General features: G+C 37.1%; 3 protein-coding genes and 3 non-coding genes across 7 annotated transcripts; 1 reads left to right on the top strand and 5 right to left on the bottom strand.

The window, feature by feature from the left end:
• Window positions 1-110: 110 nt before the first annotated feature.
• On the bottom strand, window positions 111-183 carry TRNAK-UUU (transfer RNA lysine (anticodon UUU)). Its single transcript has one exon. It is a non-coding gene; the product is annotated as a tRNA-Lys (tRNA).
• Window positions 184-354: 171 nt separating this feature from the next.
• TRNAK-UUU (transfer RNA lysine (anticodon UUU)) lies at window positions 355-427 on the top strand. Its single transcript has one exon. It is a non-coding gene; the product is annotated as a tRNA-Lys (tRNA).
• Window positions 428-500: 73 nt separating this feature from the next.
• Window positions 501-573, bottom strand: TRNAK-UUU (transfer RNA lysine (anticodon UUU)). Its single transcript has one exon. It is a non-coding gene; the product is annotated as a tRNA-Lys (tRNA).
• Window positions 574-1,123: 550 nt separating this feature from the next.
• On the bottom strand, window positions 1,124-4,006 carry LOC148868685 (elicitor-responsive protein 1-like). The gene is made up of 5 exons (XM_088970545.1): window positions 3,692-4,006; window positions 3,464-3,529; window positions 3,185-3,326; window positions 1,432-1,567; window positions 1,124-1,321 (listed from the first exon to the last, which is right to left on the bottom strand). Exons 1-5 carry the CDS (start codon window positions 3,756-3,758, stop codon window positions 1,274-1,276), a joined length of 459 nt encoding a protein of 152 aa, XP_088826671.1. The 5' UTR covers window positions 3,759-4,006; the 3' UTR covers window positions 1,124-1,273.
• A 6,233-nt stretch (window positions 4,007-10,239) lies between these two features.
• On the bottom strand, window positions 10,240-11,829 carry LOC148868684 (elicitor-responsive protein 1-like). The gene is made up of 5 exons (XM_088971997.1): window positions 11,532-11,829; window positions 11,375-11,440; window positions 11,141-11,282; window positions 10,819-10,954; window positions 10,240-10,627 (listed from the first exon to the last, which is right to left on the bottom strand). Exons 1-5 carry the CDS (start codon window positions 11,596-11,598, stop codon window positions 10,574-10,576), a joined length of 465 nt encoding a protein of 154 aa, XP_088828123.1. The 5' UTR covers window positions 11,599-11,829; the 3' UTR covers window positions 10,240-10,573.
• A 3,791-nt stretch (window positions 11,830-15,620) lies between these two features.
• On the bottom strand, window positions 15,621-21,284 carry LOC148868683 (16 kDa phloem protein 1-like). Of its 2 annotated transcripts, XM_088971998.1 has the most exons (5): window positions 21,110-21,284; window positions 20,944-21,009; window positions 16,973-17,144; window positions 16,564-16,699; window positions 15,621-15,795 (listed from the first exon to the last, which is right to left on the bottom strand). In XM_088971998.1, the coding sequence occupies exons 1-4, from the start codon at window positions 21,180-21,182 to the stop codon at window positions 16,603-16,605; spliced, it is 408 nt and encodes a 135-aa protein (XP_088828124.1). In that variant the 5' UTR covers window positions 21,183-21,284; the 3' UTR covers window positions 15,621-15,795; window positions 16,564-16,602. The 2 variants fall into 2 exon arrangements, with proteins under 2 accessions (XP_088828124.1, XP_088828125.1); XM_088971999.1 differs by lacking the exon at window positions 16,564-16,699.
• Between the last annotated feature and the right edge of the window lie 634 nt (window positions 21,285-21,918).

The following is a 21,918-nucleotide window of genomic DNA, read 5'->3' as shown; positions in this document are numbered from 1 at the left end:
GCATGCGACAAACAACGAAATCAAGTTCGTTGATTGTTATTGGCCCCACCTTGAATCAGATGAATTGAAGCGAAACACAAAAAAACAACAGCATTCGCATATTTTTCAAACGCCGTCTGTGAGAATCGAACCCACGATCACGTGGTTAAAAGCCACGCGCTCTACCGGCTGAGTTAAGATGGCGAACCATTCGCATATTTTTCAAACGCCGTCTGTGGGAATCGAACACGACCTGGTTAAAAAGCTACGCGCTCTACCGACAGAGTTAAGAGAGTTGAGCTTGAAGAAATTATTCTGTTTCCGCGCGAATAGTATACACATTCTTACTTATTAAAACTAAGAATTATCATCCGAGCCGTCTTAGCTCAGTCGGTAGAGCGCGTGGCTTTTAACCACGTGGTCGTGGGTTCGATTCCCACAGACGGCGTTATTTTACGAAAAAATTGGTTTTTTTGAAATACAAATAAAAAATACTATTTTTAAAAGAATTTTACACGAAACGCCGTCTGTGGGAATCGAACCCACGACCACGTGGTTAAAAGCCACGCGCTCTACCAGCTGAGCTAAGACGGCTTACATTGAACTTTAATCTACTTAATATAAATCATTGGTAAGAAAAATTAATTAGCTTTAGGCACGATATTGCGGTAGACCAAACGATCAAAAACATCCCAATTGGCTGCTATAGTTCCTTGTTTTATACGGGACTTGTATCAAAAAAGTAAATCTTATTTTTCAATTGCTTCTTTTGTGGTACTGGTACCGGTAATCCATCACCCGTAAGACATGAAACCAAAAGACGTTGCGGTGAAGAACAGACACCAGCTTAGACTTTACTGTACCTAAAATAAACAAATAATTCATGTTTGAAGCCTATGATCAGTTGGTTTTATAAATAGTTCGGATATTCGAATCAATCTCAGCAAATTCGCATTAATGGACTCGTCAACACATAATTGGAATGTATCATCTTTAATTAGCTAATCATTCGTATTCCTGGAACCCATATTTTCCTGCATTTACTCTACTTATGCAGTTATGTGTATCGGATCGACTTAAATTTCTCGGCAAGAAAAGCTGATAAAAATAATATAATGCACCACAGGATAGACAAAGAGAATGAGAAATTGCGCCCCTGGATGTATAACAACGTACAGAACTGCATGTAAAATTTACAGAAAAAAATAAATAAATTTCTACAAAAACAACTTATAGCAAAGTGCCAAAGTCCATGTCAAACTGCAGAAACTTGAATTACAGACGAGTCTGTTGTTTAGAAGCAACTTTGTTTCCATCCACCGATATCGTCGTCCTCTGGCACCTGAAAATTCAATAAATATGTGCTTCACCCTTCAGATAATTAACCAGCTAGAAGTAGAAACTGGTGTCTCGTTGTGTTAATGCAATAAATATATATGCATGCATATATACCTTCACGGTGAAACTGACGCCAACCCGAATCTCTCCTTTGTAGGTCTTATCGGCAAGCTCGAGTCTGTATTTTCTTGGTGGAAGCTCGGCTTTTCCAACGTCGATTCCTAGTGATAGTACATCCTTTATGTAGATACTGCACGTACATATTATAGCCATTACTATGTGTTGAACTGTTGATAAAATTTCACTATATAGTGCGTTATCAGCCAACAATCAGGTAGACCAAACAGGTCTCATGCATGCACCCACATAAGTGCTTAACTGCTTAGGCCAAAATTATCAGCATGATCGGATGAAAGCATTTGTTTGTGTTTTTATTCATTTGAACCATGGTTTTAAAAACCGACCCAGAAATCGAACCTGGGTTGGTGGTTCCATCGTCTAGTTTGAACAAATGGCCAGTTCTGCCAAAAAAAAATAAAATAAAAAATAAAAAATAAAAAATGATAAAAAACTGTTGAATGGATCAACGGTTGTCAGGTTGATATATAGTTCCACGGCTTTAGTTAATGGGTCGTTGACTAATTCAACCGTTTTGGGCTAGAGACCAAATCAAACCAGTTTACCTAGACTGTTCCTGGGTTGAACTGTCTGACTATTTGGAATAAGTACGGTTTGAAAACCATGATTTGAACCATGAAGAAGAAAGAAGAAAGGGCACTAAGACTCCAAAGAGAACCTACAAACCAGATGATATTGAAAAAAAAACATTTGATTCTGGTTGTACACTGATCACCAGGATCATTATTAATGTATGCAACAAGAAGTACATGAAAAAATGAAGGCCAACATGTCCGTTTGGTTGGTTGCAGATTGTTGTTGTAGAAACAAATCCAAGACCCACAAACTATTGCCAAAAGAAAGAGAAAATAGAAGAAAATGCAAAAGGGAGGAACTCAAGAGAATGCACATAAATTTACTGATTCAACTTAATTATAGCGTACATCCATACTATGAAGAAGGAGATGAAATCCACTATAAAAAATGGCAATAGATGTTACAAAGGAATACAGAACCCACTCTCACAGAAACCCTAAATCCCAATAAATCCAATCTCTTACTCGACTTCTCGTGCAAGCCAAAAGTTACATAAAAAGGAGAAATCCCCCAAACAACCTAACATAACACTTCAGGTCAAACCCATAAACTGAAAGTAAATCAGATCCATATTGTTCAGGCTCTACGTTTCCAGCACAAACCACTAAATATGAAATTTTACCTTTTGATTTTTTCTTAACTTGATCCAAAGTGGGTCATGAAACAGGTCACATACACATTACGACACAGTGAACAATAATAGAGGAAATTAAAACAAAATATTTTCTTGATAGTTGTTATATATTTTACAGTGTTTGATTTGGACGAAAGTACCAACGGTTTTGCGAAAAATAATTATAATATAATCCTTCAAGTTGGGTTTATATAATAGGAATTTTGAGTGGTGACAGAGATTCGTGATGAGGTTAGTTGAAGCCAGTGATGGACTGGTAGGTGAAGCACGGTGGGGATCGACTTATCAGTCTGCTGGGGCCGTGGTGGACTGGTGGTGGTGGTGGTGGCGTCCTGCTGAGATGAACAGGGGAGGCTGTTTGATTTTGCTCTCAAAGGAGTTAAAAGGAGGATGTCGCCTTGGTCTGATCCGACCAGTCATTACTAGCTAGCTATCTGCTATCCCATTTTCCAATTGTTTAGAGTTGAAGAAACCCATCCACTAAAATAATCATGTTCATCAACATAAAATTTGACTTACGTTGTTTCACCAACAAAGTCATCGGCGGTGTAGGTATCCTTATCCATGACTTTAAGGTTGAGCTTGTGTGCCCCAACAATCTTCCCTGGATATTCCGCCTTGAAAGTAAATTTCTCGTTCCAAACCGGATTCCTGCCTTGGCCTGCATTTTCAATTGCTTGTCTGATCCATCAGTGTGACATCTTATGATTTTATATATAGACTGCTACATACTCTCTCTAGATCTATAGACCATCTCTCTCTCTCTCTCTCTCTCTCATCCTTATCTCACTTAATTACCTCGAGCAACGGAGCTCTTGCGCTCTTCATTTCCATATTTTATCACAACATATGGGTCCATTTTACCTGCAAAATTGTTATTGATCTTTAGAAGATAGAAAACATAAGATCTGGAATTTGAACTCAATCATCACTACTAATTAACCCAAGAAGAGAAGGAAACGATGAGAGAAAAAATCAGAGCAGCAATCAATGCAAAAGAAGAAATGATTACATATATATACATACCAAACAATTCTGTGTTTCTTAGGCGATGCGCATCGAGGAGTAGCACCTGTAGTATCCCACTCCCCATCTCTCTTTTCTCTATTTCTTGGACGACGAAGAATATCAATATGCAACGACGACGACGACGAAGATGTAAAAGAAGCTAGCTCAAAGAAAGAAAATATTTCCGAAAACGTGTATCATGTATCTTTAATTTGTCGAACCTCTATGCGTTGACGGTCTTTAATTTATATCCGGGAGTTACATTCTCTGTCTTCCAAAAGAGTTTTCTGCGAAAAAACTCGGTGATGCCATCCTCATAGGCTACGTCAATTCAACCAGAAACTGAAAACTGGACCACTACTTATGCACTACGCATTCTCATACAAGTACGTTTCGCAGTTGCATCAGCATCACCCCAGCTTTGGATTGGGAGATGCTCCTAACACAGAGCGCCTCACTCCAACCTCACATGCACATCTTCCGTGAATAATAACGTATAAATAAGATGTGCGTGTAAAGTTGGTGTGAAGCGCCCTGTGTGAGGAGCAGATCCGGTCTCCCCAGCTTCCAGCAACTCCAACACAAACAGCTGACCAAGACCATTCAATTAATGGATTGGTTGGGGAGGAGGGGAGGGGAGGCTCGATCAAAGCCTCAAACTGTACTTGTGATACACGCAACAACGTTAACGTACGGTAATAATAGTCCATTAATTTGTATAACTGTACTTCTGAGTTGTGATCCAGAACAATAAGGCGTAAGCATTTGTTTGATTGGGCTGAATTAATTATGTGGCGGCATTTAACTAGGTTAAGCTTGGAACCTTAAACCAGGGAAGAGTAATATAAACTTGCGATGTGTAAGTGAGAGACAGAGGAAACTGAATTGCTTCATTTCAAAAACCGACTTAGATACATTAACCGATTTAGACAAGTGGCCTAATTAATGCAAGCTGTAAGTCCAGTTGGACAGTTGGATTAAACTATGCTCTCTCTCAAGTTGGAGCATGGAGTTGAGTGATGCCTATGCCTAATTTAGGAACTAAAACTTTAAATTGATCTCTCCCCAAGGCCTTAGTAAAGCTGCCGGTTGCAATTTCAAGGAGATGCTTTCAGTAATAATGGTTTAGGATTGAATGTTACTATGGATGATATGACAATCATGCTCAAGATGCTTGATTGGCTCGTGGTAAACGGGTAAACAACAATTTGAAGAGCTGCTTTATTGTCATAATAGAATTGCACAGGCTTTGGATGATGGAGGCCCAAATCATGAAAAAGACATTTCAGCCATAATAACTCACTAATGGCTGCAACCATGGAGCGGTACTCGACTTTAGCAGAGGAATGAGATATAGTGGATTGTTTCTTTGTCTTTCAAGAAAGAGGAGAAGGACCAAGGGTAAAATATCCTGTGGTGGATCGATGAGTGGCAACCAGCCCAGCTGGAATCACAATAGGCCTATAAAGCAAGATCATTTTGTGAAGGCAACGAAAGACCATGATCTGGGGAAGATTTCAGATAACGAAGTATATGCATTGTAGCTTCCAGATAATGTTGTCATGAATCAGCCATGAAATTGTCTTAAGATGTGCATTGAGTAAGTGGTTTCGGGCCACATTATAGTCAGATAAATGAGGTGACCAGCTAGTGGATGAACAATGGGTGGTTGGGAATCATGTTGGAGGTAGTGTTGTTGTTTCATGCATGGGAAATAAGTTAGGTTTACAAGCAAGTGTTCCAGCATCCTTTAGAATATCCAACGTGTATTTACGTTGGCTAAGAAATATGCCATGATCATCACGAGATACCTCAATGCCCAAAAAATATTATAAAGGAACAAGATCCTTGATGGGAAAACAATTGCTAAGAGACTGTATTAGGGCTGAAATAGCTGAAATATCATCTCCAGACAGTATTAGGTGATTAGGGTAAGCCAACATAGCAAGAAAGCACCTTAGCTTGGTCATAGTGAAGAGTGTATTATCAGCAAGAGACCGCACAAATCCCTGTTGCTTTAATGCTCATGCTAAGGTATCAAACCATTTTCTTGAAGCTTGTTTCAAGCCATATATGAACTTATTGAAACAACACACATGTGCATCTCCTAGGGAAAATAAACCCGGTGGTGGCAACATGTAGACTTCTTGCAACATGTCATGTAGAAAAGCATTGTTGATGTCCATTTGGTGAAGTTTCCAATGATGGGCCGCAGCAAGGGACAATAGACAATAGACAATGACAAGTTTCACCATGGGAGCATATGTATCAGTGTAATCCATACCTTCGGTTTGTGTGTAACCTTTAGATTCTAGGTGTGCTTTGAACAACTCAACGCTACCATCAGCCTTGTGCTTGACTTTGTAAATCCACTTGCAACATATAGGCTTCTTTCTGGGTGGAAAATCAATGATGATCCATCTAAAGTGGTAAGCTGATCAACTATTGCTTGGCACCAACAAGGGAATTGATGACTTTGGTTCAGTGGGTGTTTCCATGAGGTTTATTTGGAAGGTTGAGGGTGAAGATGTGAGGTAATTGGAAATGGGGTAACAAGTGTTGGTGGATGACAATGTGGGGCATACAAAGTCATTAATATGAGATGGAGGACGAGGAGAGCGGGTGGGTCGGCCTAAGGCAGGTGTTGACAAATCTGAAACTGTTATACAGGGTGAATATGTGAATAAATCTCACTAGGTGGGTCAATATTGATGTAGGAAGGCATATTTGAGGGTTCAATAATTGAACCATGTGTTGGTTGTGAGCTTATGATAGCATCATCACTTGTTGGTAATGGGATCACGATCTCTGAAGAGTGACCATTTTTCAGATGAACGTCTAGCAAATGAAAATTGGTCTTCGAAAAAGGTGACACCCACGATACAAATATTAGCCCAGTTTGTAAATCTTAAAGGTGATACCCCTTTTGTCCTAGAGGGTACCTAACAACTAAACATTTACGAGAAGATGGGACAAATTTGCCTCGACCCACCTTGGAGGTATTAGTATAAGAGAGGCAACCACACACCTTCAAATGACTAAGAGGGAAGTTTGTGAAACAACAACTCATAGAGTTTTTCCATTAATTACTAGGGTAGTAAACAATTAATCAAATATGTTGCAGTTAAGATACATTCTCCCCAAAACTATATAGGTAAGTGGGTTTGGAAATGGAGAGCCCATGCCATCTTAAGAAGATGTCTATATCTATGTTACGTTCGACAACTCCGTTTTATAAGTGAGAGACAGGGGAAACTGAATTATTTTATTTCAAAAACCAGAACTATATATAGATACATTAACCAACTTGAGACAAATGGCTTAACTAATGCAAGCTGTAAGTCCAATTGGACTGCTGGATTAAGAGAAATTGTTTCAACAAATTTAATAGGAAGCTTGGCATTTGAAGTAGCCATTCCGTTAAGGGAAATTTGCTTCTCACAAGTTTCTTCATTAATTATTGTTTATTTAACCAAAGTTGAGATTTTGTGGAATAGAACTACACAAGTTTAGAGGCCTTGGACGAGGTCAATGTCAAGGTCTGAGTCTTTCTCCTCCCTCTCATCTTCGTTGCCGCTGGTTGGTGTTTTGAATGTTGTATGCAAGGTTCTAAATATCGATGCCTGATGTGCCAGTGGGGGGCGTATCGAGTAGTATCGAATATTTTTTTTTGCTTATTTATTTTTAAATCGATTCAGAAGGGCCGATTTAAAGTTCCTTTAACCCCCTGAATCGGTCAGAACCCCAATACACCCTCTGTAGGGACATATCAGGGTGCTCCCGATATGTATGCTGTTAAATAATCTCAGTACTCTCAGTGATTTTGAAAGACAAAAGATAAAGTGGTGAAATTTGATTGATTGGTCCATGTAAAAGGTGGACCAACGGGTGTATAGGATGTGAGTGCGTTCTATGTGGAGGAATGAAATGAAAGACAAATGTCCCTCTAAAGAAGAGATGCATCAACACAGTATTTACATTGTACATATTTGTATTTGCACTACTCTTCCTAAATAGATGCGTTTGTATTTGTATTTGCATTTTTTTCCAAACCGATCAGCCTAATGTTTCATATAACAACTGTAAATGAGATTAACTGGTACTAAGTTATAGTAATGTGCAATAGTGTATTCATTTATATAATCAATCCTCATGCATGATATTTTGAATGGTTGTTTTGACTGTTAAGAACCTTTTGAGTGGATTAGATCCTGAAATATATAATGTAGTTGTCAGGTTTTAGTAGTATAATTGTATATATTAATGACCTATCTTAATTGTCTTATTTTATTGGTTTAAAATTAACAATAAATTATTATATTTAAAATCGTTAAACAGTTTATAAAAATACTTTCCAAGCAGCAGTTACAGTAGTCTGTAGATAAATTAAGCAAAGGTTAATCCATTGGTAGCTGTGATTAGGGGTGTCAATGGACCAGTTTTGGGTTGGATTCCGTTTAAATAAAAATCTATTTAGACGGATTAGATGGACCATTAAAACATATTAAATTTGGACGGACTGGACGGACCAATATGACATATTGGATTGGACCTGATCTGTCCATAATGAATTTATATTGGATTGAGCCAATATCTGATCTGTTGATAAAATATAAAAACATAGGTGTCAATGGACTAGGTTTGAGTTGATACCAATCTAAATTAGTAGAAATTTGAATAGATTTGACAGTCTCTAGACCGGTCCAAAATGGTCCAAAATATTCATTGGACTGGATTGGACCAGGTCCATTTGTAATGGACTCACATTGAACTGGACCGGATTGGACCATATCCAGTCCAATTGACACACCTAGCTGTGACATTGTAATCTTGGGCTCATAGAATCATAGTGGACAGTGAAGGTAAAGAGATGATTATGTGTATAGAGACTTGTTTGGTTTGAAGAAGAAGAAGAAGAAGGCTATAATAAATGCTTTATTTTTCATTCCTTCTAAATTTTTAATAGTAAAAACAAAATTTTGTTTGAAAGGAAAAAAAGAATATGATAGCTAGCTGGAAAAAAGCAACTAAACTTGTTTCTGCTATACATAACAAAGTTTTGGTTGTATGGACAAGAAAGGAGCATTTAAGCTATGTTTAGTTTGAGGGAAAGTACTTATTTTCTATCAATTTTTTTATCTATTATTTTCTATCAAATCAAACACAGCCCTAAGGCTGCATTTGGAAATGATGCAAATATGTGTGAATGCAAATATGTAGAGTATAAAATGGTTCATATAAATTGTAAAGTTAGGTTAGTTTTGAATTGACAAATTTACCTTCTTACCAAACAGATTTTTAGCTGTAATGAATGCAAACACAAATTTCAATAAATCATATGTTTTTTTTTTTTTTATCAAAAACCCACTTGAATGCAAATTTAATTCTTTTTTATTGATGTACTTTTACATCTTATTATCAATGTAAATATGCATTGGTCTATCATTTGTCAATGCAAAAATGCAATGTTGCCAAACACAAGCAAAAGTGAACTAGAGTGCAAAAATTTACCCTGAACTAGAATTTATACTCCATTTGCATTGTTTCCAAATGTAGCCTAAGAGAAAAATCTACTCTCACTTTCCCCAAATTCTTTATTATGATTTATACACATTAAACAAAAGTGTAAATTATAGATAGGTACCCTGTACTTTGGGGTAGTAAGAGATAGGTACTTGAACTTTCAATTGGAACACTTGAGTACCCTGAACCCTTAAAAATAGACACTTGGATCCATCCATTAGTATTTCATTAGTTAAACATTACATAATGTCAAAAATACCCTTCTTGTGTATTTATGAGATAATTCTTAGGTAACTGAATGTCTCCCCATGATGGCATTCTCACATGGACAGCAAATAATATATTGAAATTTTTTGACAACTACATTCTCTAATGATGATTTTACTCTATAGAATGATCTAAAAAATACACGAGAAGGGTATTTTTGATATTATGCAATGTTTAACTGACTGAATACAAATGGATGGACCAAAGTGTCTATTTTTGAGAGTTCATGATATTTAAGTGTTGCAATTAAAAGTTTGGAATACCCTTAAATTACAGGGATTTGAAATTTACCCACCCCTAAAATAAATCACCTAAACCGATATTTCTTCTATTCCACTTGTCAAGATTAAGAAGAAAAGTGTTAAAGCACAGAGTGGGATTTGTAATAACTTTGACCAGTAGTTAGCAATTTTTATTCCACATTCTTCATATTGATCTTTTTTTTTTGGTCCTTTTAGGACATGAAAACTTAAACGAGCTGGTAATTAAGCTGGCTTAATGGACAAAGCACCAGCCTAGCTAGCAATTTTTATAAAATTGGGCCTGAATTAGACTACGAGCAATGAGAATGGATAGAGGAGGTTTGGTAGGCTGGATCCTTTTCCTTACGTTTGGTTTGAAGGAAAAAGTAGGGAAAGGTAGAGAAACCTTTACGGAGCTTGTATAGGTTTCCTTATCTTTCCCTTCCTTTCCCTATTTTTTCCTGCAAACCAAACAGAGCCTAAATTCTGGAAATGCGGAAAAAAAAAAAAAACATCGGAAGAACAACTACATGCTCACAATTGCAAATTTTGGCTTGCTTCAACTTCAAGGGCAACAGTTTTACATGTATGGATTAATCCAATTATGCTCTTTCTCAGCCATATTATTGGTCTAATATATTCAATATCTAAGTTTGCTTGGATTAATTCTAGATTATATTAACTGGCAAGAAAATGTAAAATGTCTGAAATGGAATACATCCTCACGAAATTATTAACAAATGGTACAGTGAAGTTGAATAGACTTTCATTTTTTGTTCATGGAGCACCGGAAGCCTGACAAAATGAATGTTCATGCCCACCCCATCCCACGAAGTAAAAATACAAAGAGACTCGCGCGGTGTAAAAGTTAAAACAAGCTTTGTTTCCATCCACCAATATCCCCTTCCATCTCCTCTTCAGCCTGAAGAAAAAACCAAAATAAAAAAATGCCAGTTGGGAAGAATTTTAGTGATTGTAAGAGAGAAGTAGTATATAAAAAGTTAGAAACTAATCGCGCACGCAAGTACGTAGTTGGAGCAGAAATGGGCGTCCTTGGTTTGTGATAGAAGCTTGTAAGGTAGTAGTTAAGTTGCAGGAGATATAAATATATACCTTGCTGGTAAAAGTGATGCCAATTCGAATCTCTCCACTGTAAGTCAAATCGTCCAGCACGAGTCTGTACTTACTGAGTGGAAGCTCGGATTTTCCAACTTCAACTCCTTGTGATAGTAAATCCTTTATGTAAATCCTGCAAAGCCATCCCGCCCATTAATTAACCAATCTGTCTGATGACGAGTGCATTAATATTAATAATGTATTAATGGGTTGATTTGGTCAAACTAATTAGCCAGTTCGACCGGCCAGGATGAGCAATTGAGCAGGATCTATCAATCAGTACTGTTAGGATCATCATCAAGATATGATTTAAGCTCACGTTGATTCACCGGTGAAGTCATCGGCGGAGAAGGTATCCTTATCCATGACTCTGAAGATGACCTTGTGCTGCCCAGCAACATTCCCAGGATACTCCGCCTTGAAAGTAAATTTCTCGTTCCATACTGGTTTCTTGCCTTGTCCTGCATTTCACAATCCTTGGCTCAATCATCAGTTTGTACTTATGCTCTGTGTGTGTACAAGTGTAGTGATTATAAAGTGAAGTCTGACTGACCCTTAGCAACGGAGCTCTTACGCTCTTCGTTCCCAAATTTTATCAAAACATACGGGTCCATCTTACCTGTTAGATCGTAGCGGTCGTGTTAGAGAAACAGACAAGATAAAATAATTCGAACTTGAAAACAGGAGAAGATGATCAGTTTATTACATACCAAGGAGCTCTTTGTTTATTATTAACTCCGCATCGATGAGCAGTACCTGTAGTATCCCACTTGACATCTCTATTTCTTGGACCAAACAAGGATGATCAGATCGATGAAGTAGTAGAAGAGGAGGAGCAGGGAGTTCAAATTAAGAAGATTTCCAGCAATACGTTATATCTCGTATATCTACTGTGTGGATCGATCGAAGCTCTCTGCGTCAATTATTATCTTCATATGTCCATATATACAAAAGGACTGAATATGAATTGTACTGTTCAGTTGGATGATTGGATCTCTCTTAATTAATATTTAATAATGGTCAAATAACGTATATTTATTACAAGTCAAATAACGAAGAGCCGTGTGTGGTTCGGATCGATCAACACAATCACCAACTATCAGGGAAGACCCAACCTGGAAGCTCAATGGATTAGAGGAACCTGGATCTGCAACAGCACACTACAGCCGCACATCGGGAACATCTTGGTGACGTTATTATAAAGACCTAGCAAATATCAGGTATTAAATTCGGATTGCAATCGATGCAGAGTTTGGCAGAAAGGACAAGTGACACGTAAGATGTCTAAGAAATCTTGCCCAGTCAAAATTGTGAATAACACGAGGAGGATGCGCTGTCCAAGTGAGAAAAATTAATGCAATAAGACAACTTATGTTAATAACGTCCATCCAACCACTCTATTATATTCAAAGTCTAAATTGTTCAGTCTTGACCATCTTCACAATCTGACCTTTTCTTATCTGTTTTTTATGACCAGAAAAATCACATATGCTTGGCAGTTGGTTGGGTAGAAGAAAGTAACCACTTTATTGCCCCCCCCACTCACCCACCAATATATCTTATCACAGAGCCTCAGTAGTGATCATTAAAATATGGAGTTTCTTGTCTTTTGTATTGCTTCTACTCTCTTCTCCTTTTGTTTTGCTAAGGACTAAAGTTATGGATGTCCTCAGATCTACCCAATGATTTACAATAAAAATATATTAAAAATAAAAAATATATTATCTTTCCTTATGTAACGTTTTCGGTCACGTATCATTTTTTCGTGATGTATCAGCTTTTTGGTTGAGCATTTCGTCATCTCGTTTGTTCCCAAGTGGTCTGTGACTCAGAGGCTGAAGTGGAGTTCCCTGGTGGCGAGTTACCTAGTTGCAAATTGCCTGGTGGTAAGCTACCTGGTGGTGAACTGCTAGTGGTGAACTACCTTGATGAGCTACTTGGAAGTGAGCTATCTTGATGAGCTGTCTGGTGGTGAACTATCTTGATGAACTGCTTGGTGGTGAGCTACCTTGATGACCTGCTTGGTGGTGAGCTACCTTGATGAGCTTTGTTGCTCTTTTAGAGGCCTACAAGGAATCAAATGTCAAAGGACTTGGGGTGGCTAACCCAGCGAAGTCACTCCGTTGCCTAAGTTACCACTTAGCGGAGAGCTGAGAATGATATTAGAGAATGAGAGAGCTAGAGAGCAGAGGTTACCCCTCATTTTTTCGCATACCTTTGCTCCTAGGGGGTGAGGTATTTATATACTAGAGTTCTCGTGGGTTAGGTGGAGCAGTTTCTGGATTCCCACTATGATGGGACCTACTTTCGTGTTAGGTGGGGATAAAGCCACCAATTGGTAAGGTTGCCCATTTCCACCTGACTTGGGGAGTGGGTGAGCTAATATAGCCGTTACAAGTCACAATCTCGTAAAATGCGGGGTACGGTGGTGAGCTCCTCAGGGTTGTCAGGTTGGCGCCTGTGTCAGGTCGCCAGGTCGGTACTTGAGCTAGGCCGCCAGCTCGTGCCAGGGCCAGGTCGCCAACTAGTGCCAGGGCCAGGTCGCGCCAGGACCAAGCTGCCAGCTCGTGCTAGGGTCAGGTCGTGCCAGAGCCAGGCTGCCAGGTCGCACCAGGGCCAGGCTGCTAGCTCGTGCCAGGGCCAAGTCACACCAGGGCCAAGCTGCCAGCTCGCGCCTGTGCTAGGCTATCCCTAGTGGGATTCCCTCAACTTAGTAAAGGCAAGTTGTTGCCAAAGTGGTCCCGGGTGTCACCTAATTGTTCTGTGGTGTCAGGTGTCATAATGTCATTGGAGGCCAAATCCGCCCTCATCATTTCCCAAAGAAGCATTACTAGTGGGGTTGAATAAAAATTTGATTCATTTATATTATTTGAATTTGAATCTTATCTTATTGGATAGATTTATATTGGGTTTGAATTGAACTCACGTTATAATTTGATACTGAATAACATCAATTAACATAGCATTTGGTAAATTTCATTTGCAATGGTATAATTTTATGAGAGTACATATATGTTTGGTTTCGTGGGTGTTCATAAATGGGCCATTTATTGTTTTACATGTTTATTTGTACAATTTTATTTTAAATGTTTTTTACTTCAAATGTTTCTTCCTTTGTTGTTTGGTTGGGCATTGCTTTAAACATGTTTTACTTTCTACCTCAAATTAACACCCCATAAAAATGTGCCACATAAGCATTTCGTTTCAAGAAATGGTGGAACATTAGGGAAGCGAGAATTTGACATTTCCCCAAATGCCCATGCACATAAATCAAAATCCTTCAATTTTTTAACATTTATTTGATAAAGGGTGAAACCAAAAGTGGTTTCATATGCAATAAATGCCAATACCTATGTGGCACTGATGTGGTGGTGTTTTTTCAATAAACACCCAAAGAACCAAACACCCTATGCAAAAGGTCTAAGTGTAAATTCTGATTTACTTTTGCTTCAAATTTGACTTTGTTGTTTGTGAAAATTAAAATATGAAGTAAAATGAGGTGGCATTCACTTTAAATGAAAGAGGATGGAGGTAGATGCCACATGATATGGTTCTCACTTTATATGAGAACGAATTAAAGAGGAATGTGGTGCAAATTTTGCATCAGTTTTTTAAGATGCAAACTTGCATTGTTAGTGAGTACAAAAGAGACAAAAATACAAATTTTATATCAAGTAGGAATACAAAACATAATTACCAATAGGGGTGGATTCAAGCCGAGCCGGATAGTACGAGGCTCAAGCTCGGCTCAGCTCAAGACTGTTCTACAAGGCTCAAGCTCGGTTTGAGTTAGAACCTTGAGCTTGAGCTCAGCTCGAGTAAAAAACTCATAAGGTCGAGCTTGATTTTGCGAAAAATGTTTTATAAAAATATTTTTTATTTGATATTTAAAAAATTAATAATTATAACATTTTTATTATATATATATATATTCGAACCGACTCGCGATCCTTACAAGCTGAACTCAAACAACTCTAAAAAGCTCAGCTCGTTGCCACCCCAAATTACCAACAAACAAAAGCAAAACTGGATGTACTTGGTCAAGATTGAAATACAATCAAACACAACTGAATAAAATAAACAAAAATGTTAAGAATATTGTTGCAAAATACCAACCCAAGACCTGAAATTGATTGGCAAAGAGAGAAAATTGAGGAAAAAAAAAATAGCACCACAAGAAGGCACATAGAGATTTATGTGCTTCAGCTTATAACCTACAAGCGTGATGGAGGAGTAGAAATCCACTATAAAAACGACAATAAAATCTTCAAAGTTGAGCACTCCAAAAAAAAAAAAAAAACTCTAGACCCCAAAAACACCCAAGTTCTATTTCTCAAACTTGTTCTAGTTTTACACAAGTCAAAAGATACATAGAAGAGAACCTCAACTATTTAACATATGTTCGGGGACCCATAAGCTGAAAATGGGTCTTGGGCCCGAGCCCTCCATATCCACCATAGGCCTCAATGAAAATTTTCTTTCAGATTTTTCTCCACAAATGCGGGTTGGGTCATGGAGATGGAATGAACAAAACACAACTCAGCAAACATTATCATTAATAAAATGAATTAAAAAAACCTTTGATATTGTTGTGTATATGCCATAAACAAATTACAACGTTTGTTAGCCAATGTGAATGTTTTTATTTTCTAAAAAAAATGTCATGTAAGCAAATATTCAATTTAAATATTTGAAAAATATTTTTTGGGTTTCTCATGGTGCCATATGTCAATACCGGGTTGGTTCAACTCAAATACACAATTGGACCCAAACAACAAATTGGATGTGTGAGAGAGAGAGAGAGGTGAATATCTTAAGATATTCTTATATTAGAGGTTTTAACTCTTTTGAAATTACATCTATATACTACACCAGTCATTTGTTTATCAATTATCATACAGATTTGGATAATAAAACCACCATAGGAAAAGTGCCACCTTCGCACTGGATCGCTGGTCCATCTCCTTCCAGAACCTGTTAATTTCACCAGTGAAGCGTAAGAAACGTCACTACATCAGCTAATTTCCTCAAAAAATTATAAAAAAAAACACGGATATTATTATGTAACCTCCACTGTAAAAATTTTCAATCATATCCATTACGAAGTTACGATTAAAGGCATCACAAGTTCACAATTTGTAATAATAATTGATAACGATTATACTTCCTAGTCGCTTATATCAATGGCCTATAGTAAAGCAAATAAACCCTCTTCAGCTTGTCGCCTAAAAATTGTACGTACACTTTAGGTTTACGAGTATGGGAAGATATTGTCAAGGCATTTTTTTTTTCATTTTAAAAATGCCACCAAAAATACTTTCTTGTATTATTATTATTTTTTAAATAAGGCTATGCTTCATTTGATAAAAAATAATAGAGAAATAAAAAATTGAGGTAAAAATCTTATGAAGAGAAATAAAAAGTTGGGGGAAAATTCTTAATTAGTTTTTTGTTTCTCCCTTTTTTTTTTCTATCAAACCGAACACTGAATTTGTATTATGTAGAGTGCAAGACTTTCTAATTTGTATTATTTAGTATGTATTTATATTATATATATATATATTATATTTATATTTGCATTCCTTTCAAATTGAACCTTTGAAAAAAGTAAAAATACAAATTTATAGAATGTAAAACCCTGTATTTTATATTATTTTGTATATATTTATACAATACATATTTATATTTATACTCCTTCCAAACTGAGCCTTAAGCACAATATTGATGATTGAGAGCTCTCACCTTTGGGGTGAAATTGAACCCTACTTGGATCTCACCACTTCATGTCCCATCAGCACCAACAACACTGAACGTGCAAGGTTTCATGGAGGTCTTTCCCTTTTCCATGCCTAATGCCACCACATCTTTCACATCAATTCTGCACGGAGAGTAAAATTGTCACAAGGATCCCTGCACCCTAGCCGTGCAACTCGAGTTGCCCAAATTGAACAACTTTTGGACTGTACTGGGCTCAAGCTAGGGTTTGGGCCCATTCAAAATTCAACGTAACGGAGGCCCAATCCAACCCCACCATTTGCCAATTAATATCTTTGTACAAGCTAATCAACAATTCAAATTTCTTGATGTTATAGAATGTTATGTTTACTGTCGCTGCAGATAAAAATGTAAAAGGAAAGGATTTATTTCTTACGTGGCTTGTCCAATAAAGTCATCACGGGAGAACCTATCTTTGTCCAGGATTTTAAGGGTGAGCTTGTATTCATCATCTATGTCTGGATACTGCACCCAAAGAGTAAACTTTTCATTCCATACAGGATTTGCGCCTTGACCTGCATATGTACAACTGCCACATCTATGTACAACTGCACCCAATAAGCCAATATTCACATTAACACTAAAGTGCTCACATATATGTACAACTGCCACATCTACACAAGTCAGCAATATATATATATATATATATATATATTATAATTCTTAAATTTTTAAATATCAAATAAAAATATTTTTATATATAATTTTTATTTTTATAAAATATTTTTTCTCAAAATCGAACTCGAGCCTCATACTATTCGACTCAGCTTGGCGAAAATCCACCCCTAGGTCTACCTAAACCTATTCATGGGCCGGGTGGCCTGATGGGCCGACCCGACCCCCTGAAGGGCTTGAACAGGCTTTTTGGCCTGCGGGCTTAACCTCGGGCCAAAAAGCCCGACCCGCATCAAATTCGAGTCGGGCTTGGGCTTTGCCAAAATAGCCCGGCCCGGCCCGACCTATAGCTAAACCTAAGTAAACCCGGCCCGACCTATAGTTAAACCTAAGTAAAAACCCTATGTGATGTCCATTTGAATAAATTTTTTGATTTGAGAATGTTGTTGATTCACTTGTAGGCCCATTGTTCATTTAAATAGGGGAAAAACATTTAAATTAAAATAGAAAATGTCCATTTGAATAGGGAAAATTTTGAATTTCTTTTATTAGGTCAGGCTTCGGGCTTTTTATCAGGGCTGGGCTCGGGCCCAAATTGTAGGCCCATTGGTCAGGCCGGGCTCGGGCTCGGGCCTAACATTTTTTCTGTTAATAAAGAGTCAAAACCCGACCCAGCCCGACCCATGAACAGGTCTAGGTGTACCTGATGAAAAGCTTCACAATTGGAAAAAAAAGCAATGACATTTTACATCTACATCTAATTCTATAGTACTTGTCAGTTCATTCCATTCCTTTAAGTCCCATATTTAAGGTATTAGCCCCATTCTCTCTCATTGAACTTTTGGATCCTATAATAAAGGTATTCTTATTTCTAAACATTAAATTCCATTAATCAAAACATAGATTAAGAAACCAATTTGGAAATGAAACAAGCTTTTTAGGTTGTGGATAAAGAGTTCAACAATTTGGGTGAGAATAACTCCCCAAATCTTTTAGATTTTATTATTTTTTTATTAAAGTACCCCTCATTTTAAATTTGGTTTCTCTCTATTGTGAGAGAAGTTGTAATTTGAATACTAATGTTCAATTTATTTTATTTCCTATCATTAAGTTTCATATTTAAGGTATTAACCCCATTCTATCTCATTGAATCTTATATTAAAGACATTTTGTTTCTCATCATTAAATTTTACTAATCAATTATATGAATAATAATTTTAATAATATAAAAATCTATATTTGTAAAACAAAACCAATTGTTTTTGATGGCAGCAACTAGCTCAACCATTTAAGTCAAACAAGTGAATAATTAAATACCAAAAATATAAAAATAGATAAGAATACCAAAAACAAATAAACTGATCAACATTAAATTCCACTATGGAAAAGTGACAAAAAAGTACAAAAGAATAAGATGTTTTTGGTGGTCCTTTCTCCCTTCTATAGTGGATCTTGATACTCCATATACACCTGGAATTGGTGGCAAATTACAGGGCCAAAACCCATACACATGTCCATTTTCTTTTTACAAAAAAAAAAAAAAGAGTTCCCAGCTCCACCCACTCTGGGCTTGCTGGTTCCCTATGAGTGGTGGTATCTAGTTAGCATTGATGAATCCTTCGATCCCCAATAAGAATATACCTTTTAAGTTAACTAAAAACTGCCATAAATACAAATTACAAATGGTTTGAGGATTTACACGCTCAAAGATGCATTAGTACCGGGCATTTCCTTGGAAAACCTTATGTTCGCTGGCTTCATGCATATAACACATTGCCACATTCAGTAGTCCCGTGTTTGTCTTTTTATTTAAAAGAATATTGATTGAAATTACTATTTTACTCAACCATGATACCGTGTCAAGCACATGAAACTTTAAAACAGATAAACAGCTAATTTTTTCTCGATAATCAGCAAATCCTGAAATCTGCTAATAAAATGCCATCAATAGATAGTGTTTACATGGAACCCGTTTTGGGACCAATTTTCAAAAAAAAAGAAAACGTTCACATTTATTAAACCCGTTTTTCACAAATAAACACCTTTCGTAGTGTTTTTGTTACCTACACAGTAAATAACACTAATGCTGTTTGGTAAGGTGATTTCTATCACCATTATGAATACATGTAAATGCCACATCATATAGCCATTAGTTCGCCGATTTTGACGTTTCATGCAACGGGAGAGATGCGATTTACAATGCATACCTATTTTTCACCGTTTTTTCAAAAATCGTATGAACCAAACGATCATATAAACAGTAAAAAGTGAAATCGCCAATATAAATCCGACGTGACACCGTTTTTCAGAAAAATGCCCACAATACCAACCTGTAACTAGTCCAGTTGACCACACACACAAATTCCCTTGTATTGGATAGGGCTGTTCATAAAAAGGTCCAATCCGACCAACCCAGACCGACCCAACCCGAGTCGGCCGGGTTTTCATCAGCACAGGTCGGTTTTGGGTTGTGCAAATTCCTAAACCGATGATTCAGGTCGATTTCAGTTTTCACACAAAAAAACCAAAACCGACCTGAACTGAACCAACTTAGTTCCTAGTTCAAACATGAAGTTCCAAAGCCCAATAGGCCACATAGTTTTTGAATAGTTGCAAAAATCTTTGGATTAGTGAATAGTGATTAATGAACAACTTTTGTGATTAGTTTTTTATTTAAATTTTATCATAAGAGATGACTGAAATGATGTTCAATTTATGACTATTTTTAAAATTAGCAAAATTTTATCACGGGGATGAACTTGGAACCGAAACCGGCTGAAACCGACCCAACCCGACTCAAACCGACCAGGTCGATTTTGCTTAACACTGGGTTGATTTTGGTTTCTTTGTCAAATAACCCGACTAGGTCGAGTCGATTGAAAAAATTGCAGTAAACCGACTCAACCCGACCCGTGAACAGCCCTAGTATTGAAAATGGGAGGCTGAATTTTTTCATAACATATGATTCTCACGGCGAGTATAGGTAACAATAATGTTTCCTACCACAATAAAAGAGGGGAATGAAAAGTTAAAAAGCAAATTTAATAAAATAAAAATAAAATTTTTAGTTGATAAAAGGGTATTCCATATTTATAAACATGGCAAAACTGAGATACTATTATTAGTGACATTTTAGTAAAATAATCTCTTCTCTTTATTGGTTTAATCACTTTCATTAACAAACCCTTCCTAATTTCATAGTGAAAGGGAGAAACAAGGGGAGATCGTAAGGTTTAACCGAAACCCCATGGGAGCTATAAATAATTCCCCAAATTTTAATTATACCCTCGAGATTAATTTCATATATGCCGCATTTTCTTGCGATACACCTATATTATGAACACAGATGGTAGTTTGTTGATTTCCAACGTGTCTAGGTATGACAACAAAGTTAACGTGGCATTATCAACAGCATGATAATTGTCCATTTTGTCCTACAACTAGAGTTCCTTCTTTATTCTTGTATTTTTCTAATTTGTCCAATTCTTGGTGTTTTCCTCTCACAGCATCTTTTTCTTCCCCCAGTTATTCACGCAATCTACTCTCCTCTCTCTCTCTCACTCTCTCTCGAACCTCACGGAGTAGAGGCGGTCGCCGGAAAAGGAATCGTCAAGCAACCAGGCAAAATTCCTTTTTCTTATTTTCAGTGTTCAATTCCACGATGTGTTAACTTTAAAAAAGGGGGCGTTACGTGTAGCATGACGACATACAAGGATTTAACTTTGCACTAACCTCGACCGACGCTGCTCTTCAGCTTCTGGTTCTTGAACTGAATATTAACGTAGGGATCCATGTCGCCTGCAAATATTTAATTTTACAAATTTAAGAAAAAAATTATTATACAAGAAAATAAAAAAATAACTGATCGTAACTTGACGCGAGGAAATATAGATTATACCCAGTAAGTCCTTGTCATCTCCCAAGTTTGTTGCATCGACGAGCAGCAGTTCCAATATTCCACCGGCCGGCATCTCTCTCTCTCTCTCTGCGTGTGTTATCGGTGTATGTCTGCTTCCTCAAAGTGTACACTGTAAACGCGTGGCCTGTGTTTTTATGTCGAGGGCATATATGTCAATTAAATTCGACTTCGAATATTCAGAATAAAATGCTTGGTTCTGCGTGAATAGCACGCGATGTCCGGTTTGTGCCATCAAATTGCCACGTGTCCTTTTTCTAATTAATAAAACTCATGGGCGCAGGCGACCCCGACGAAACGATAAGACGCCACGACGCCGGTGTTTTAAACCAACAGCAGTTGATGTTATTTTTACTTTTTTATTTTCCTTGAAAACATTGGCGTATTCGCATTTTATTGAGGCTCTGAATTATCATCTGACGATCTAATGCATATTATTTTTCCTTCGATTGTTCAATAAATTTGAAGGCTTTTGTAGGTTAGGTCTACCTTGGGAGTTGGGCTGAAATTAAGCATGAAACCCAATTTGAAGGGCCAGATTTTGCATTTTGGCATATTGAGAATCACACTGTGGAAAGGAAGATGCTTGACTTGAAACCCTCCTCACCAGCAATCAAAAGTGTTTAAAACAGAAACAGAGCAAGAAAATGCAAAAAAAAAAAGAAAAAGGTAGAGATTCATGCTAGATTTATTCTTCACAGTTCACACAATCGACGTACAACGGTCCAAGTCCTAGATTGTCTATCATGGGCGTTTCTTCAATAATTAGAATAATGATTTCTTTGTTTTTT

The sequence above is a fragment of the Nelumbo lutea genome, chromosome 2, assembly GCF_056320005.1.
Source record: "Nelumbo lutea isolate HS-2025 chromosome 2, American lotus-T2T, whole genome shotgun sequence".
Classification (NCBI taxonomy): domain Eukaryota; kingdom Viridiplantae; phylum Streptophyta; class Magnoliopsida; order Proteales; family Nelumbonaceae; genus Nelumbo; species Nelumbo lutea.
This window is presented reverse-complemented; position numbering and strand designations above follow the sequence as displayed.

What these genes read in the sequence shown, in the direction of transcription:
- LOC148868684 (XM_088971997.1), bottom strand. Translation starts at nt 11,598, where the DNA reads ATGTCAAGTGGGATACTACAGGTACTGCTCATCGATGCGGAGTTAATA. An exon ending in TAAGAGCTCCGTTGCTAAGG is followed by an intron (nt 11,283 to 11,374) that starts GTCAGTCAGACT and finishes TGTGAAATGCAG; the next exon opens with GACAAGGCAAGAAACCAGTA. An exon ending in GACTTCACCGGTGAATCAAC is followed by an intron (nt 10,955 to 11,140) that starts GTGAGCTTAAAT and finishes ATGGCTTTGCAG; the next exon opens with GATTTACATAAAGGATTTAC.
- LOC148868683 (XM_088971998.1), bottom strand. Translation starts at nt 21,182, where the DNA reads ATGCCGGCCGGTGGAATATTGGAACTGCTGCTCGTCGATGCAACAAAC. An exon ending in AGATGACAAGGACTTACTGG is followed by an intron (nt 21,010 to 21,109) that starts GTATAATCTATA and finishes AAATATTTGCAG; the next exon opens with GCGACATGGATCCCTACGTT. An exon ending in GACTTTATTGGACAAGCCAC is followed by an intron (nt 16,700 to 16,972) that starts GTAAGAAATAAA and finishes CTCTCCGTGCAG; the next exon opens with AATTGATGTGAAAGATGTGG.
- LOC148868685 (XM_088970545.1), bottom strand. Translation starts at nt 3,758, where the DNA reads ATGGGGAGTGGGATACTACAGGTGCTACTCCTCGATGCGCATCGCCTA. An exon ending in CAAGAGCTCCGTTGCTCGAG is followed by an intron (nt 3,327 to 3,463) that starts GTAATTAAGTGA and finishes TTGAAAATGCAG; the next exon opens with GCCAAGGCAGGAATCCGGTT. An exon ending in GACTTTGTTGGTGAAACAAC is followed by an intron (nt 1,568 to 3,184) that starts GTAAGTCAAATT and finishes ATGTACGTGCAG; the next exon opens with TATCTACATAAAGGATGTAC.